At 47.6% G+C, this 18,606-nt stretch overlaps 1 protein-coding gene across 1 annotated transcript; it reads left to right on the top strand.

Moving 5' to 3' along the window:
• The first annotated feature begins 1,743 nt into the window (after positions 1-1,743).
• Positions 1,744-17,614, top strand: CAPSL (calcyphosine like). The gene is made up of 5 exons (XM_081090421.1): positions 1,744-1,903; positions 4,753-4,930; positions 5,220-5,429; positions 9,173-9,276; positions 16,966-17,614. The coding sequence occupies exons 1-4, from the start codon at positions 1,767-1,769 to the stop codon at positions 9,272-9,274; spliced, it is 627 nt and encodes a 208-aa protein (XP_080946547.1). The 5' UTR covers positions 1,744-1,766; the 3' UTR covers positions 9,275-9,276; positions 16,966-17,614.
• Positions 17,615-18,606: the final 992 nt, after the last annotated feature.

The following is an 18,606-nucleotide window of genomic DNA, read 5'->3' as shown; positions in this document are numbered from 1 at the left end:
CCAACCCGGTGCCCAGGCTCCGTGTGATCTGCCCAGGCTCCCCTGTCTCCAGTTCCCCTTCCCACCTCCCCTCCCTACATCCGCTCCCCATCTCCACGACTCTCTCTCGCCCAGGACCCCACCCCCCAACTTTCCAGTCCCACTCACACGCCTGCATCCTGCCATTTTCTCATCACTGCCCCTGCGCTCGGGAATACACATTGCCCCTCCTTCCTCCTTCCCCAGGACCCCAGCCCGAAGAGCTCCCCCTTTCTTAGGATGAAGGCAGACCCCTCCTCTGAGGCTTCAGAAAGCCCCACTCCCAGCGGGTGGCCGCCTGGTCCCACGTGTTGCAGCTCAGTGGTGGGTGGCGCCCCCCCTCCTGCAGGCCCTGGGCAACGTCCCTCACGGGCTCTTTCCCGCCCCAGCACCGGGCGCTGCACGCCCTGAGCCTTTGCAGACACTTGTTGAAGCAATGGACCCACAGAGCGCCTGGCCCCGGGGGTGCGCAGACGCGATGCCAGCACCAGGGGGCGCTGCGGCCACGTGCCTCGGAGGGTCAGCATCTTCGGGCCTGGCAGGCCCTGGCTGGGTAGGATCTGTTGTGACCACGCAGACTCCCAGGTGCTCGGACAGGGTTTTCTGCAGTCAGGGAAGCTGTGTGCAGTGCTGTGATCTCAGTGATACGTTTTGGGACAGACTCCTGCCCTGGTGCCTGGTGCCTTCGTGCACGACTCAGAACTAGAACCCGGGTCTCCAGGCTCCCAGCCCCGGGGTTTGCACTATCGTGGGGGTTCTCAGAACCCAGGCCCACCTGCAGGACTCTGTACATCGCTCAGGGACCCCAAAGAGCTGCAGCTTCGCCACACCCACCCTCCCTCCCACTTCTGCATATTTAAAACAAGCAAAACAGGAGAAAAAAAAGATAAATCTGTTTGTCCGGAGAGAGATGGTGTCTATTTACCTTGTTTCTGTCCTGAGAACCCAGTCAGGTGTTAAATGGACACTAACCTGTTAATCAAGGAAGACATACTAGTTGCTGGAGGAATCAGTGTTGAGAATCTCAGCGGAGGCAGAAGCAACAACAATGAACGGCTGGACCAAAAAGGAGAAAATTAGATGTGGAGTCAAAGGAAAAATGGAGAATTCTAAGGAAAAGAATAAAGCATAGCTCTAGACAGTTTGTCTTGGTGCATAGAGCATTGGCCCCCAGACTGAAGGGTCCTGGGTTCAATTCTGGTCAAGGGCACGTACCTCGGTTGCAGGCTGGACCCCCAGCCCTGGTCAGGGCGCGCCTGTGGGAGGCAACCAATCGATGTGTTTCTCACCGCATGTTTCTCTCTCTGTCTCTCCCCCTCCCTTCCACTCTCTCTAAAACTAAATGGGAAAATGTCCTTGGGTGAGGATTAACAACAACGACAACAAAGCATACAGCATAGAAGGTTGGCTCAAAAAGAGTTGAGAGAAAAGGGCTGCATGTGATGGTGGGGTGGCGGGGGGTGGGGTGGGGGTGGGGGGTTGGGGGTGGGGTGGGGGGAAGGGGTGGCAGGGAGCTCAGAAAGGTGAAAACATACGGAGGAATGGCCGCATGTTTGAAGCTATTGTCCAGGTTGGAGAAATCAGATTCCTCAGGACCAGAGAAGTAAGTAAGAAGGTGACAGGCACACCTAAGCCTGGGAAATCTGGGAGGTTGGAGGGTGTCCTTGGGAAGTGAGTGAGATAAATGTCCAGCCAGAGGCAGGTGACAAGGCCGGCGCTCTGCTGATGGGCTGTGGCTTCCCTCTCAGATGGCGGGGACAGCGCGCCACGACCGAGAGATGGCGGTCCAGGCCAAGAAAAAGCTCACCACGGCCACCGACCCCATTGAGCGGCTCCGGCTGCAGTGCCTGGCCCGGGGCTCCGCGGGCATCAAAGGACTTGGCAGGTAGGACCCGGGCCCGGTGGTGGGACATGGAGGAGAAAGGCGGGACACGCCAGGCGGGGCGGACATCGGTGTGGCCTTGAGCACGCCTCTTCTTCCTGGGCTCTCGGTTCCCGCCTCGTCAATGCCAAGGGTGGGAGAACCGATCCCTTGGACCATGGTTGGTTCTTAGTCCCAGACTCGGCCGGGCCCATGTCTGCGCTGAGAAAGTGCGGCACAGGGAGCGGCTCCAGAAGCTGCGACCACAGGGCCTTGGAGGAGGGGGAGGGCAGTGACTGAGACATGGCTGTAGAATGTGGTTTCGCTCTCAGGCGGTCCTGTCTCGCTCACTTGCCCGGGCCCTGAAATCGCCCGTGGGATGGTTTCAGCTCAGCGCCAGGCGGGCCCCAGCTCTGTAGGGCCTGGTCTCGGCCCTCTGCTAGAGCGAGGAGTCCCTGGGACTGGGAAGCCCCGCGGGAAGGATTGTAAGCCCCCCTGATTGGTGCCTGCCCTGGGCATTGTGCACATCCGGGGACTCACAGGTGACTCACGGGGACTCCCATGGGAATGAGGCTCTTCCAGGGCTGATGAGGAGTTTGGACTAGGAGGCCGAGAGTCACTACACAGGGACCCACACCTGGAGGCTGTGGGCGGCTTCATTCCCACAGGTGCCGAGCGCCGGGAGTGTCATTTTCAACAGTCCCACTTTCTCACCTAAGCCCAGGTCTGTGGGCATAGGGACCCGGTGGCCAGGCTGTCACAGTCCAATGGGAAGCCCCGCCCACTTCCCTTCCATGTATATCCCTTCAACCTTGGCATCTCTCATCCTGGGTCCACCTCATTGTCCTTGGCACAGACCCCTCAGGGCCACCACCCCCTCTTCCTCTCCTGGGCCATCCAGTCCAGTCCCTCCTGCTGCCACCGCCATCTCCACCCCACACCCTACCAGCCCCTCCACTGAGAGCCAGTCTACTGTGAACAGGCACTATCTCGTCCTTGGCCTTTTGCTGGGCTGTGCCCTCTGCCCCCTCCCCGTTTACTGGTCTTGCCCTTCCCTGAATCTTTCCTCAACTCAAGTGGGGGTCCCTCCCCCTTTCCCCTCACGATTAGACGGGATTACGGTTGTCTGGGACCACAGTATCCTCTCAAGGATGCATGGTGTCAACCTGATTTCTCACTATTGGTGTTGGCCTGGATCACCTGCCTGAGACAGTGTCTGTCCGGCTCCCCTCCCTCTGCCTATGGTGTTCTTTGGAAGGAAGTCTCTATGTGAAGCCCCTAAAATGTAGGCAGAGGGGACTATGCTTTTCCTCCTCGAGGGCAGAGCGTGAACAGAATCTATTTGGAATTCTTCCTTAAGAGCAAGCTGTCTCTTCCCCCACATTTATTTATTCAACCATTTGCTTACACCAATATGGACTCATGGGTATTTATTTCATACTTTAGGTTACAACCCAACACTACTTTATTTTATTGCTCAGATTATTCTAGTTTTATCTTAGGAGTTCTTTCTGTTGGCCCTGGGCCCCATTGACGTATCCACATCTATGTAGGGTTTTGTGTGTTTGTTTGGGGCACTTTCTTACTTTCGGGTACGAGATACTGAAGCTCATCTCACATATATTCTGCCCCCATCTTCGAGTCAGCAATTTCTCTAAGAAGCCCACTTCCGGTTATTGGAGACTGGTATTAGGCACCAAGCTCTAGGCTCCAGAGGTGCTTCTTGTTGCTGGCGTGTCACTTCTAGGTCCTCTGAGCTGACAGAACAAGGAAATATACATGTGTATATTAATCTATCTATTTATCTATATTTCTATAAATGTTATATGTAATCATCAGTGCTTATGTCAAACTAAACTGGAGCTCATACGGATGTCTCCAACTCTAACCTATTACCAGGTGAATCAGATCATTCTGGCCTCCTCCCCTAGCTTATCGATTCATGCCCTTTCCCACAGTGAGAAACCTGGCTCCCCCCACCTGCCATCCATTTACTTAATTGTTCAATTCCAATACAGCCGAACAGCAGGGCCCAGTCATTAGCTCATCTCCATGGGAAGTGCCTTTATCAGCAGAGGGGAGGGCTGTGTGCAGCTCCTTGCCCCTGTAGTCTTACCGACTCGATTCAGTTCCAGAGTTGGTTAAGTCAGCCCCTCACCCACCCGCCCTTCAGTGAGCTTGTCTCAAACCTTTATAGTGCAGTCAGATTCACTGGTCACTGTCTGGGATCCCCTGGCCTCTTGAGTATTTTTTAAAAAGCCATATACATTACTGATTACTCTTTTTAAAAGTATATTTTATTGATTTTTTTATGGAGAGGAAGGGAGAGGGATAGAGAGTCAGAAACATCGATGAGAGAGAAACATCGACCAGCTGCCTCCTGCACACCCCCTTACTGGGGATGTGCCCTTGACTGAAATCGAACCTGGGATCCTTCAGTCTGCAGGCCGACACTGTATCCACTGAGCCAAACCAATTAGGGCCGATTACTCTTTGTACTGTGCATTTTCATGGGCTTTAGCAAATGCGTAATGTCATGTATCCACCACCATATGCCACACAGAGCGGTTTCATTGTAAAATCCCCCATGCTTCACCCATTTTGTTGCCTCCCCCATCTTTTGACTGTTTTTATAGTTTTGCCAGAATGTCATTTACTTGGAATTACACAGTACATTTCCCCCCAAAGTACATTTTTTTTTTTTTTTTTGCTTTTATGAAATGCTGGGAAGAGGCTGGCCAGGTTCAGGAGGGGGGCACGGGGAAGAACCGAAGACTTCTGTATTTCACCTTGAAAAGCCCTGAGAGTGGTTTTCTTTATAAGTCTTGTGCTCTGTGACTTTTGAAAAAATTGTGTGTGTGTATTTTCTTCAGAGTGTTTCGAATCATGGATGACAATAATAACCGAACTCTTGATTTCAAAGAATTCGTGAAAGGGTTAAATGACTATGCGGTGGTCATGGAAAAGGAGGAGGCAGAGGAGCTTTTCCGGAGGTTCGATAAAGATGGAAATGGAACAATAGACTTCAATGAGTTTCTGCTCACCTTGAGAGTAAGTGGCCCAGGAGCCAGTGGGCCTGGCCAGTGTGACTTCCATGTGGTCTGGGTTGGCCAGCGTGAGGTTTTGTTTTTAGAAGCGGGGAGTGCTCTGTGAAGGTGATGGGCGGGAGAGGCAGAGCAGACTTAGGGACCTGGGGGGCGTTCATGTGCAAACCATGTCATGGCACACAGCTAATTAATTCCTCTAATTACACATCATGGAGAGGAATAGTTTATCACGTGGGGTACAAAAGAGCTCCTCTGGTTGTGTTCGTCTGTGCGTGCCTTTTCTATTTACCCAGCCCCCAATGTCCAGAGCCAGAAGAGAGGTGATTATGCAAGCGTTCCGCAAGTTAGATAAGACTGGAGACGGCGTCATAACCATTGAAGACCTCCGGGGGGTGTACAACGTGAAACACCATCCCAAGTACCAGAACGGAGACTGGTCTGAGGAACAAGTGTTCCGGAAATTTCTGGATAACTTTGATTCCCCCTATGACAAAGACGGATTGGTAAGTAAGTGCGTAATCCAAGTGGAATTTCTTCTGTCCAATTTGGAATTGTAAATATATAGGAAGTAGGCTCAAAGCCTTAAAAATACTTATGTTACAGATGCTATGAATAGAAGTAAAATATATCCTTAGTGACTACCTAGAAAGTTGAAGACTACAGTAGTAAGAAGTGTGTGTGTTGTGTGTGTGTGTGTGTGTACATATGTCAGTAGGGGATCTGCCCACAGCTAGTTACCCATCCACAGGAGAATGGGGTATTTGGATTAAACATTCCATTTCATGTTACCATATGTACTACACACAGCTAGACACTTTCCAACAAACTAGACTATAAAAACATATTTAATGAGACCATAATTCAATATTTTGGGCTTTTTACAGGGCTTTTCAGGACACTGCTGTTTTACACACATTCTCATTTGTTGTCACACTTTGCTCTGCGGAAATGGCATTTAAGGGAAGCTTTAGTGAAAGGAATGCCAGCATTTATTCTGATTTCATCTTTAGTAGACTTTGTAATTAGCTTGCATTTCTAAAGCACAGTAAACTTCAAGCTGAGTGAAATCAGCCCGTCAGAGAAGGATAAGCGCCATATGATGTCACTCATATGTGGAATCTAATTAACAAAAAAACTAACAAACAAAATGGAAACAGACTCATAGATACAGAGAACAGACTGACAGCTGCCAGGGGGAAGGAGGGTGAGGAGGGTGGGTGAAAAAGGTGAAGGAATTAAGCCAAAAAACAACAACAAACAAAAACAAAACTCATAGACACAGATAACAATATGATGAGTACCAGAGGGAAAGAGGGGTGGGGGGAGGTAGAAGAGGGTAAAGGGCTGATAAATGGTGATGGAAGGAGATTTGACTTGAGTTGGTGAACACACAATACAATATACAGATGATGTGTTGTAGAATGATATACCTGAAACCTATATTATTAACAAACATTGCCCTAATGCATTCAATAAAAATGAGAGAGAGAGAGAGAGAGAGAGAGAGAGAGAGAGAAGAGAGAGACAAAAAAAAAAAAGCAACCACCCCCTCTCCATTAACTCCTGTTTTCAAGTTACAAATGCATAGCTTGGTAGGTTCAGCACTTATCGCTTTTCTTTTTTTTAATTTTTAAATTGATTTGTAGAGAGAGAGGAAGAAAGAGAGGGAGAGAGAGAGACAGAGACATCGATGAGAGAGGAACAGCATCCATGGACTGCCTCCTGCACACCCCCTTCTGGGGATCGAACCCACAACTTAGGCATGTGCCCTGAACCAGGAATCAAACCCTGACCTCCTGGTTCCTGGGTCGATGCTCAACTGCTGAGCAACACTGGCTGGGCAGGAATTATATCTTTATAATTATGTTTAGACTGAGACCAAAATGCCATGAGTCTTATCCACAGCCATCAATGGATTTTGGGACCCAGAACCAGCTCTGCTCTTAGGTGTCTGGAAGGCCATGGTGTTGGGGGAAGGGCATTCTCTCCTGGGTTGATAGTCAGTGGGGGCAGACCCCTGGGGAGGCCACCCCAAACCCTGTGCCACACAAGAAGGATTAGTGGGACAGTGGGCGGGAAGAAGAGATGGCGGTGATAGGAAGGGGAAACTAGCCTCCCCTTCGAAGGGACTTTCCCCAACCTTTTCCACGAAGCCTCCTGGGGAGTCCAGTTAGCAGGGGTGAGTGGGATAGGAGCGAGCACGTTCTTGTCTTTCTACTGGCATCTTCCTGCCGGGGACAGAGACGTGTCCTCCACGTTAGACTCAGGGGATTGCAGGGGGAGATTAAAACAAGGGGGGAGGGTCCCAGATTCCATAGAGCAAATGCTTGGGGACAGAGATAGCAGAACTCTGTTTTCTTCTAATATCGCTGCTCTTTGATCTGTGGAAAAATAGTCAACTGCCGTTTCCCCAAATTAGCCCAACGCCACCTGGATCCGGGGGTGCTCGCCTCCCTTCTGCAGGTGGTTCCTCCTCGTTGCCACGGGAAACCTCGCTGCCCTGGGCTCTAACCCAGTCAGCGCAGCCAGTTGTTGTGATTCAGCTGATTCGGGTTCCCACCCCTCTCCCTTTTGACATTTGCCTTAGCGTGCATGGTAAGCCCAGAAAGGTCACTGGGGTTTGCAGCAGTTCCAGCGCTCACTCACCTGACCGTCACAGACCCTGTGTTGCTACTCCATTCTGACTGTGCATGGTCATCATTCTTTTTATTTTATTTACTTATTTTATTAATGATGCAAATTGCTGGCTGCATGGCATAAACGACAGAATCTGATTTTTTTTCGGGGCGGGGAGGGCCGTGGTGGAGCTCAAGCAAGGATTGACAGTTGTGATAAGTGCCCCAGATAACTCTTATTCACATTCATGTTTGAGATTCTTGCCTCTAAAAGCTTCAGAAGTGCCTGTGTTTAACTGCTGACTGTAATGCACACACTAATCTCATTTAGCATAACTATGGGTCAGGGCGCCATTTGTTGAGCACTTGTTATCTACGGGGCATTGTGTTAAGGGCTTTGCAGGGATTGACTAGACAGAATGAAAATGTGTCCGAAAAGTGAGGTGTGATTTAAACTTTTGTGCGTTGAGTCATATTTTAAACACACAAGGACCTGTCGAGGTCAAGGAACTCCAGGGTAAATTCTTTTATAAAGAGAACAATTAGCCCCTAATTCATCGTTTTCAAATTGAGTTGTTTTACACACTAAGACTTCTTTTGGTGAAGTTATAGCTGTCCTTGAAGCCAGTCTTCTCAGTTATGCTTAAAAAATAAAGTTGGTATCCAAATAAGAATTTAGAATCAGACAAGAAAGTTGGTGCACTCCTTAGCCAAGATTGATGTTCAACTTGGTGAGCTTTTAATAGCTTAGGCTCAGCTGTCACGTAGCATGAAGTCACTGGGGTTTGCCGCAGTCACGGAATGATGTCATAGGTCTTGCAGCCACACCCTACCCTCCACTCTCGGGCAGCCTGGTGCCAGAAGCCATTTGGGTGGAGGCACAGAAGCCACCAAATAATGTGTGAAGCTGTCCGTCCTCACCCGACTCTCCCCCTCAACCCCACCCTGACTGGGGGAAGACTTTCACTTCTTATTTTTTAAATATTGAGGTTTTGAAGTGTCCATGTGTGCATATGTGAATGTTATATTCATTATAAGTATTTTTGAAACTCTGGATGACATTGGCCTTTGAGGGACTATGAGTCTATCTCCTATAGAAATTTTTTCTCATAATTTTAAATACCGTAAGGATGTTACAGAGTGTATGCAGATAACCCGAACATATTTTATGAATTTTCTAACCATGGTTAACTCGAAATGGTTTCTTTACCCACAGGACAGAACTCCACGTTTTGAAAGGTAAAACATTACTCGCTCTGAAACAAGGGCCTGAGGGGTTGTTTTGGTGTGTCACAGAGAGAAAGTATCAACTGCAGTTAAACACTCTTGATTCTTATTCTGAGTTTCAGGCTCACTTATCTGAACAGACGGGCTTCTGCTCGCACAGAAAGAGAGAACCGGATCTCACTTTCCATTCAGGCCACGGATCTGAACATTTGCAAGCCTTTCTTCCTCTCTCCCCTGTGCCTCCCACACCCACCGCCCTTCACTTCACTTTGTTCTTAGCGTCTCAGACCCACTCCTCAGCTCCCTCGACTGGAAGATCCTTTTCATTGGCAGGTCCTGGAGATGGGCCCCGCTGAGCCGGCCAGAAGCAAAGTTTTGTTTCTGTTTCTAACTCTCCCCTGCAGGTGACCCCCGAGGAGTTTATGAACTACTACGCAGGGGTGAGCGCGTCCATCGACACCGATGTGTATTTCATCATCATGATGAGAACCGCCTGGAAGCTCTAAATGTATGAACTGGGGGCCAGGGCCTTGGGTACAGCCTCATGGCTCCAAGTGATTAAACATCAGCTCAAAACCAGGATTATAGTTGAGTTCAAGTTCATTCACTGTTTCTCCCATGCCAACAGCGTGCTTTAGGGCAGAAACAAAGACATTAAGTAGTTAACTGTAATTTAACTTCTCTGAGCTTGTTTCCTTAGCTCTAAAGTAGAAATGAGTTGAAATCAAACCTGAAAAGCTCCTAGAGCCAGGCTGATATGATTGGTATGACACCAATCAACATGAGGTGTCTTCCTTGGCCAGTGATAAAAATGGGACAATTTTCACTATAACCCCACCCAGGCACCCACAGCCTATCTTCACCTCCTTTTAGACGGTTCATTTCTAGGTGGAGGATTCCTGTTTTTATGACTGTCCATGTTTAAGTGCTTCAGTCCCAATTTGGGGACCAGAAGGAGACCATGCTTTGCCCCCAATTCTATAACCAAATCTTGCTTCTCTGACCACAGTTTAGGGAAGCTTTGGTTAGGGGAGTGGATTTAAAATGACATTTTGGGGTCATTGTAGAGGCTGGTGTGAGGCGGGGGGCCGTTTCCCTGAGCAGCAGGGCCAGGACTGTTCTCAGTGCTTCTGTGGTTGACGTTTGAGGCTGGGCTGTGCTCTCCACGGTGGGGACGTGTCATCCTGTGAGCGCGCAGACCATGTCAGCGAGCCTTCGCCTGGAGGACTGTTCCTCCCTCCTCTCCTGGCTGTTGGTCAACAGCGTTGACGTTCCCACCAGCACAGGGAGGTCGGTGTGACACAGACTAAGGTCACAGCCATGCTCCAAAGCAGACTGTCCCTCCTGATGCTTCGTGGCTCAAAGCATTCTCCTCCCGGCTCCATGCCTGTCGTTCATGTGCCAGCAGCTCCCCGGGGAAGTCCTCTGCGCACAGGCACCCTCAGCGTCTGGGAAGTAGATGCTGAGCTACAGCCCTCGCGCTGTGTTCTGTGTCTGGGCCAGAGATAAGCACTCGCCAGCCCTCTGGCTACAGTGCTGGGCGTAATGACCAGTCTATCTTTTTCCTCGGGGACACGCCCCCCGCCGCCCCCCCCCCCCCTTCTCTCTCCTCTTTCCCTGGTTTGGGGACATGGATCGGGACAATGGTATTTTTTAAGATCTTATATCTTTAAGTGACTCTGGATTGAGGGTCTGAACATAACCGCCATGCTTTGTATCAGTTCACTTGTTTACTTTTTATTTCTCAGACTTGGAAGTTGAAGTCAGGATATACATTGACCTAAAAATGGTGGAAGTAGATATTTTCAGAGGTGAATTATAGCAGGTATTAAGGGGGACACCTTCAATGACTTTGTTTGTTGTTGAGAAGCTAAACTCTCACCCTCATTACAGGCTGCAAGAGGGACATTTTTGTTGAGGATATGAACCGCCTGGAAGCTCTAAATGTATGAACTGGGGGCCAGGGCCTTGGGTACAGCCTCATGGCTCCAAGTGATTAAACATCAGCTCAAAACCAGGATTATAGTTGAGTTCAAGTTCATCCCACTGTTTCTCCCATGCCAACAGCGTGCTCTAGGGCAGAAACAAAGATATTAAGTAGTTAACTGTAATTTAACTTCTCTACAATTCCTCTTTCCCTGGAATTAATTACACAAGTCTGGGTTTCCATTGGATTGATTATCTAGGCTTCTATCAAGGCTGGCAGGTCAGAAGATGCCAAATGTCATGAGGGAGGATATAGAAATGATGTAGAAATCTGGAAGAAATGACGAAGAAATGTGTAGAAGAGATACCCATGTTCTATGGAGCCTGCACTATGCAGATTGTGGCTACAGCCAGGTCCCCAGTTTCCTGGACACGGTGGATTTCAAGCCTACTGCTCTAGATAGATTTCTGTCTTTGATTCTGGGTATGACTCATGGCTCTGCTTAACTGGGCGGTAGAGTTAGCATGTGATTCTGAACGAGGACTGGGCTGCAGCTATCAGCTTCGTCTTCCCCGTTGTACTGTGCTTCCTGTCTAATTGGGGCCCAGGGCAGAGCTCTCAGATCTTAGATAACCCGTGCCTCACAGTGCATTTGGTCACATTCAGTCACCGCCCCTCTAGCAGAGTTGGTCTGAGCCCACGAGCAAGGATTCACCAACGGCCTCTCGCCCTCCGTAGCAAGATTACAGGCAAGGATCACGCCTCTCCTATTCTGAGACTCATCTGTGATTTCTGGCCTAGTGGGAGGAACAGAGAAAGGCCATTAAAAATCATTTGTTAATACTTTTGGATCTATTTTTGGTTTATTTAACTTGCACAATTTAAACATCACTCCATTATCAATTTAAAACGTAAGCACTTGGGTCAGAAGATCCAACACAAGAAAGTTTCCTAAGCAACCCTTTTGAAAACCTTACCTTTTGGGCCTGGACCCCAAATAGGAATTAAACAAAGAAGAAAAGAGGAAGAAATTAGCAGCTTTTTATGAAACAGGAACAATGTATGTAAAAATTCTGAGAGTCAGGTTTGGTCAGAACAAGCCACTAATATCATGCTGAATCTGGGTTCTAACTCCCCCAAAGGCAAACCTAGGCAAGAATGGAGGGGACCCTGACTCAGCCTCTGGTTCACATCCGCTGGAATTCCATTCATAACGCAAATGGGAAATCTAAGACCCACTGGGATGAGTTGTAGACTGAGGCAGAATTCTTCCAGCCAGTCCGAGGGGCTGATCGTAACACAGACATTCAAACCTGGATAGGATTTCTTCCCAGACCCTGGTAGCACTTTGGAGGATGGTGTGTTGTTCTTTGTGACTTGATGGCATGTGTGGGGGTCATGTTGGGCTGGGCCCCTCTACGTAGGCTGCAGATTGACTTTGCACGCATCATGGTTTTAGGTTGAAAATACATCCCATCAGAAAGTATTACTTGACCCTCTGCTATGTGCCATGTTCTATCCTTGGCAGTAGAGCAATGAGCTAGAACAGTGATGGCGAACCTATGACACGCATGTTGGAGGCGACACACGAACTCATTTTTTTGGTTGATTTTTCTTTGTTAAATGGCATTTAAATATATAAAATAAATATCAAAAATATAAATCTTGCCCCAGCTGGTTTGGCTCAGTGGATAGAGCATTGGCCTGCGGACTCAAGGGTCCCGGGTTCGATTCCGGTTAGGGCACATGCCTGGGTTGCGAGCTCTGTCCCCAGTGGGGGGTGTGCAGGAGGCAGCCAATCAATGATTCCCTCTCATCATTGATGTTTCTATCTCTCTCTTCCTTTCCTTTCCTCTCTGAAATTAATAAAAATATATTAAAAAATATATAAATCTTTGTTTTACTATGGTTGCAAATATCAAAAAATTTCTATAGATGACACGGCACTAGAGTTAAGTTAGGATTTTTCAAAATGCTGACACGCCGAGCTCAAAAGGTTCGCCATCACTGAGTTAGAATAAATGCAAACAAAACTACTGGCTTTCAAACCAAACTCACAGCCCATGGTTGTTAAGCGATCAGAGAGGCGGAAAGCATGGGTACTGAAACTCCCCTCTCTGAGTCTCATTCAGCGTCAGCAGCCAGGACTGTGCGAGCCCTTCACATGGCAGAGTGTTGAGGAACGAGGTAGGACATTTGCTGAAGGTAGAAAATCTATCAAGACGAGGCAAGGAAAGCCCCCTCTATTCTTGGAGGCAGACAGTTGGCCCTTCGCGTCTCTTGGCCAATGCGGATGCTTCACTGAGCCACAAGAACAACCCGCATCAGGCTGCCTAGGGATGACGTCCGTTCTGCTGGTGTTTAATCAGGTGGAGAGATTAATGTAACCAATGTGTTCTTGGATGGTGTGTGGGTGCCTTCTCTCCTCCCCCTTCACGAAATTCTACTAACACCCTCTGAGTAGTATACCTTTCTGGATTTACGCTTATCTCTTTTGGGCTTAGAATGAAAAACCTCACAAATTCCAGTTTTCAAGATTAGTCATCAAACTTGCTTTCCTGGAAATTACGGGCTGTTCTTTTAAATTAAGGCCTTGTTGAAAGAGGCAACAGCATTTCAAATTTTAGAAATGTTTCTGGCTCCAGGAAAAACACAGGCGCCAGGATCTGATAGATTGCGAATAATGTTATTTATGTGTAATTGCTCCTTTTGAAAGCCAATCTCTCTAAGCACAGTTTTGCTTGTCCAAGTTGCTTATATGAAAACTGCACAACGTTGCTGGAGAGAGATAGTTCTTTTATTGTGATTAAAAAGCCCCCACGAAACAAATCCCCTAAAAGTAAGGGTTCTAAAACAGATGCTGGGTGGAATCTGTTGAGAAACCTGAGCAGATGATTGATGGGGGTTTGAGAAGCCTGTGTGAGCGGCGGCCTTTCTGCCCTCTCAGGGTGCGGTGAGAGGCTGTGGTGAAACAGCTCTTCCTCTCTGAGAATAGCATGGCTGCTTGTCTGGTTCTCACACCTGCTCTGCCAAAGCCAGTGCAGAGTGGAAGGTGTTCTTTGGGAGGGAACGCCCTGCAAACATGAGCAGCCAGCCGGCCAGGGGCGAGGCTTCCACAAAGGAACTTGCAACCACCAGAAAGGTATACTGCATTGGGGAAAGGCCATCTCAACATGTAATCGACTATTTCTTTTGTTCTAGATTCTTCTCCCCACGCATCACAAATGGAATGTATTTACTTATTATTTCTATGGAGTATTAACAGTCATTTCTGTTTCACCAAAGTTCTTGTGAGCACCAGGGACTTCCAGCTGCTGGTCTTGCTTCTCGCACTGGACCAGGGGCAAGCAGCTCAAATGTGCAAAGGGTTCCACCCAGCGTTACATGGCGCTGCCCATGGAACTATCCTTCATCTCCTGTTTCCTCCTGCGCTAGCTCTGTAGTCAGTTCATGAGGACCCAGAGCTGAAGCCCCTGAAATGAAGCGAGATCTGAGTGTCTAGTTGGTGATCCTGTCATTACAAGACTCAAGTAACTTTTTCTTTACTGACCTTAATGCTTGGCACTCAGAGGCTGGTGTTGATTCTGGGAACATCTTGATCTTGAACTTGAAAGGTCTGAGTTGCTGGTCTCCTAGAAACGCTCAGGCCACCTGCAGAACTGATGCTAATCTGTGCTCTGAGAGAGACTTCAGCACGGGGACCTCAAGGGAGAGAAGATGCCAGGTGGCCGAGTGGCTGCTTCGCCCAGGGTCCTAGGGAGCCTCGGCCTGTTTCCAGGTTGATGGGATAAAGTGCTATAGGAACGTAGGCCATTACCAAGTGTCGGGCATTGCCTGAGCAAACCCAGGTCATTCCTTTCATTTCCAAGGAAACTGGGAATTCAAACATCATCCCACAAGTTTCATACTTAGTCATGCCTAAAATCTCATTTAGCAATATCATTCAACATCCATTTACTTGTCTTTGAAGCTGCAAAGTGAGCATAGTAAATTACCATTAATTCAGGCTCCACTAATTGAGCTCATTTAGATAGAGTCTGAGTGAAAATTTACTTTTGTTTCATCTATACTAAAAAAGGTGTGTGTGTGGGGGGGCCATTTTCAGTAATTTGAAAAGAATTATATGGGCTATACCTCATTACATTCATATGTGCTCTACAGGTACATGGAGATATTTAGTTGCATATACATGCAATTAGTATGCTGTTCATAAAAATTTCCCACATGCCCTTTAAAACAGTTCCAGGCCACTTCTTAGTCAACAGTGCTTTATTTGCATAACTGTAACACTAGTTACTTTCTAGATAGGGAGGCGTTCCTACATGTAAATCTTATCTTGATAGTATTTTTTTTTTAACCTTCATCCGAGTACCTGCTTAGAAAGAGAGAGAGAGATCTATGTGGGAGAGAAACATCAATTGCCTTCTGTATGCGCCCTGACCAGGGATCAACCCCGCAACCCAGGTATGTGCCCTGATCGGGAATCGAACTGGCAACCTTTCAGTGCACAGACGACGCTCAACCAGCTGAGTCACTCTGGCCCAGCTCTTGGTAGTATTTGAAAATAGAAATTGAATAGCAATTATGCTGAAAAAACCATGATAAAGCAGAATTTCCAAGATATCTGTCATATAAATTTAAAAATGTTTTCTTTAAACAGCTATACATAGCTCCCAGTGGTAAGTTTTCATGCATTGAAAACAAGAACTCATCTCTAATGGCAATATTTAGGACATCATTTTTAGGAACCAGAGATGGAGAAGTTTTAAGCCATTAAGTTTAGTTCAGCGGTTCTCAACCTGTGGGTCGCGACCCCTTTGGGGGTTGAATGACCCTTTCACAGGGGTCGCCTAAGACCATCGGAAGACACATATATAATTACATATTGTTCTTGTGATTAATCACTATGCTTTAATTATGTTCAATTTGTAACAATGAAATTGGGAGTCACCACAACATAAGGAACTGTATTAAAGGGTCACAGCATTAGGAAGGTTGAGAACCACTGATTTAGTTTATATGCCAACCTTGTCATGTTTTCCGTTTCAACTGTGCCTCACCATTGACATGGTTCTGATTTAAGAGAATTTCCTCAATTTACATATTGAAACATTAGCTACTCATGCAATAAGAAAGTTCATGTAGGTTTGTATGAAACAGCCTTAAACTTTCCAAATCTATTTCTTCTTATCAGCTAACATGTTACATGTCACACTTCTTTGAAAATTTGCCTCCCAGATGGTGCTTTTGGACCATTTAAAAATGTTCTTTGGGTGACCTTTCAGTCACAGGTGATAAAAGTTCTTCGCTGAAAATGATAAAGCCCTGTTCAAATTGTACTCTCTCATGCTCTTAAAAGAACAAACTGTAATTACCCACAAAACCCTTGTGATGACAGCCAAGACGAGTTGGCCCTTCCAGGCCCGTGGGGAACAGTATTACTTTATGGGTTGGTGTTAAGCAACAGGGGAGGTTAAGGTGAAGGAGAGAGAGATGGAGCCTAGGGCTGACTCCTGCTCTTTGGGTCTTTGCTCTTAACTCCATTGCCCATTGTAGGAGGCGTGGGGGCCACCATGAAGCACTCACACTTATCCTGGCTAATTGAGAAGTTGGGGGAGTTTGCCTTCTAGCAACTCCCACAGGCTAGTCCCTGTGCCCTGCAGTTGGATGCCAGGCATCACGTCACATACTCCTCAATGCCCAAGGACCCTGGGACGTGTCCCATTCTCTTGTTCTGTCCCTGCCGAGGTGTGTGGTCTAGACTCCCTTCCTTTCCCTACCTGTTCCCTTAGCTAGTAACTGCTCTACTCTACAGTATTAATAATAGGCACCGGTATGCTCACAGAAAGTATGCTCCAGAGCAGGGCTGCCCTGCAGGGCCTCCTGTGAAGATGGGAATGTTCCATGTCTGCTCTCTCCAAGACATCAGCCACCAGCCATGCAGTGGCTTTGAGTGGCCGAAAGTGTGCCTGAGGAGCTCACCTCTTCATTATAGTAATTTTTATCTGAATGCAAACATGGGATGGCCCTGGGGGAGCTGCAGCTGGCCAGTGGGCAGGCAGGTCTTTGGTGGCTCCTGCAGATGCCCCGCCTCCGAGAGCCCACTTGGAGGGAAGGCAAGCCAGCCCCCACTCACCTGACCCAGCTTACCTGCCAGGGGCGAATCAAGCCCAACAGGAAATAGTTCAGGAAGAATGTAAAATGCTCTACTGTGATTCCCCTATTTTGACACCATTCCCTTCTTTTTCCCTTGCCTTTTACCCTCCTCAGGTTTCAGAAGAAGACTTTTTGAACTATTACGCTGGTGTTAGTGCTTCTATTGACACCGACGCCTATTTCATTTTAATGATGAGAAAATCCTGGAGATTATGACTTCTGTCTGTTAATTCCTTTGGAAATCAGGGACTCTTGGAGAGTGGGATGAGTTTGAAAGAAGTCCAATGCTCTAGATTTTAATAAGGTGTGAACCAAAGTTTCTGAACCATCTGGAATTGTAAAAGCAATAGATCTCCAGTTATCTTACTTAATTACCTGGAACAGGTTCATTTCCTTAAATGCCTGAGGATATATTTATATGTTTTTAAATAATAAAGAAGGAAGAACCGGAAGAAGGAAGGAAGAAAGAAATGAAGGAAGAAGGGAGAAAGGAAGGAAGAAAGGAAGGAAGGAAAGAAGATGACCATTTGTAGTGGGGCTGGGAGGTAGTTCTTAGGGAACTAATGCGCTTCTTGTTATAGCTCTTCCTCTCACAGTTGTAACCATAGCTGCTCCCCACACCTTCCCCTGGTTTACTGTCTTTGGAGTCTATAGCAGGAGATGATAATGAAAGGATTGGAGGGATGTCTCACTGTAGAATTTCCTGAGTTTGCTTTAATGTTTCTCTTGGTGAATACTTTATGAATAAAGTTGGTTTTCCTCTAAAACTTAATGACTTTGGGGCTATTTTAATATTTTAAAACAGGGCTATAAACTCAGAAAATTCCCACACGTGCATCAACAGGGGACATAAGTGCATCAGGTGGGAAAGGAAGGTGGGGGAGACCAGCTGGCCCACCAGGTCGGAAGCTGGGCTCTCCGGGAGTGGGCACACCTGCTGGATCAGGCCGTGAGGATGGAGGAGAAGGCACGAGGAAAGGGAAGTGCCTACTGGAACCCGGAAGACTTTCTGGAGCTGCAGGGAAGCCCAGGACTTTGACACTATTTTTAGTCTTTTAAACCCATTCTAGGTTTCCTCCACGAGGCAGCTGATGCCCGGCTTTCAGACCCATTTCTCTTCCTCATAACTGCTTCTCAGGATACAAGAAAGTCTGTAAGTTGATTACACACATTTTCCAAGGCCCTTTGTCTTGGAAAAAATGTAGAGCTGAGGGCGAGAGAGGAGATGGAAGGAAAAAGCCAAGCTTCTCACAATTTAAGGAGCACGCAGATCACGGGGATCCTGTTAAAATGCTAATTCTGATTCTGAAGTCTGGTGTGGGGGTGCGGGGGAGGGAGGGAAGGGTCAGAACTTCAGTCTAACAACCTCCCAGTATGTTGATGCCTCTGGTCTTCAAATAACACTTCGAGTAGCAAGGGTAGAGATATACCAGCTTGCACATTTGCAGTGCATTTAGCTTATTTGCCTACCTTTGGTTGGCCATCATAATTTATGATTTTTGACAGCTGGGCCATCCTCTTCTTGTCTTTAAAGTCATAGAGTATAAAGGAAGCATCAAATACAACGCAACGTTTGTGCCTCCCAGGTTCGGAGGTACGGTTAGGAGAGCAATAGCACTTCCGAGAGGCCTTGCATGGTGGCATCAGAACATTTCTCCTAGTCCAGGACTGAGTCCTGCGGATCTTCTGGACTCAAAGATCTGTGTCAGCCCACCGAGAGTTGGTCTCTAACTTAAGAGAGACCTCAGTTGAGCA

The sequence above is a fragment of the Myotis nattereri genome (genome assembly GCF_964212035.1).
Source record: "Myotis nattereri genome assembly, chromosome: 4".
Classification (NCBI taxonomy): Eukaryota; Metazoa; Chordata; class Mammalia; order Chiroptera; family Vespertilionidae; genus Myotis; species Myotis nattereri.
Note: the sequence above shows the minus strand (reverse complement) of the source record. Positions and strands in the feature narration are given on the sequence as shown.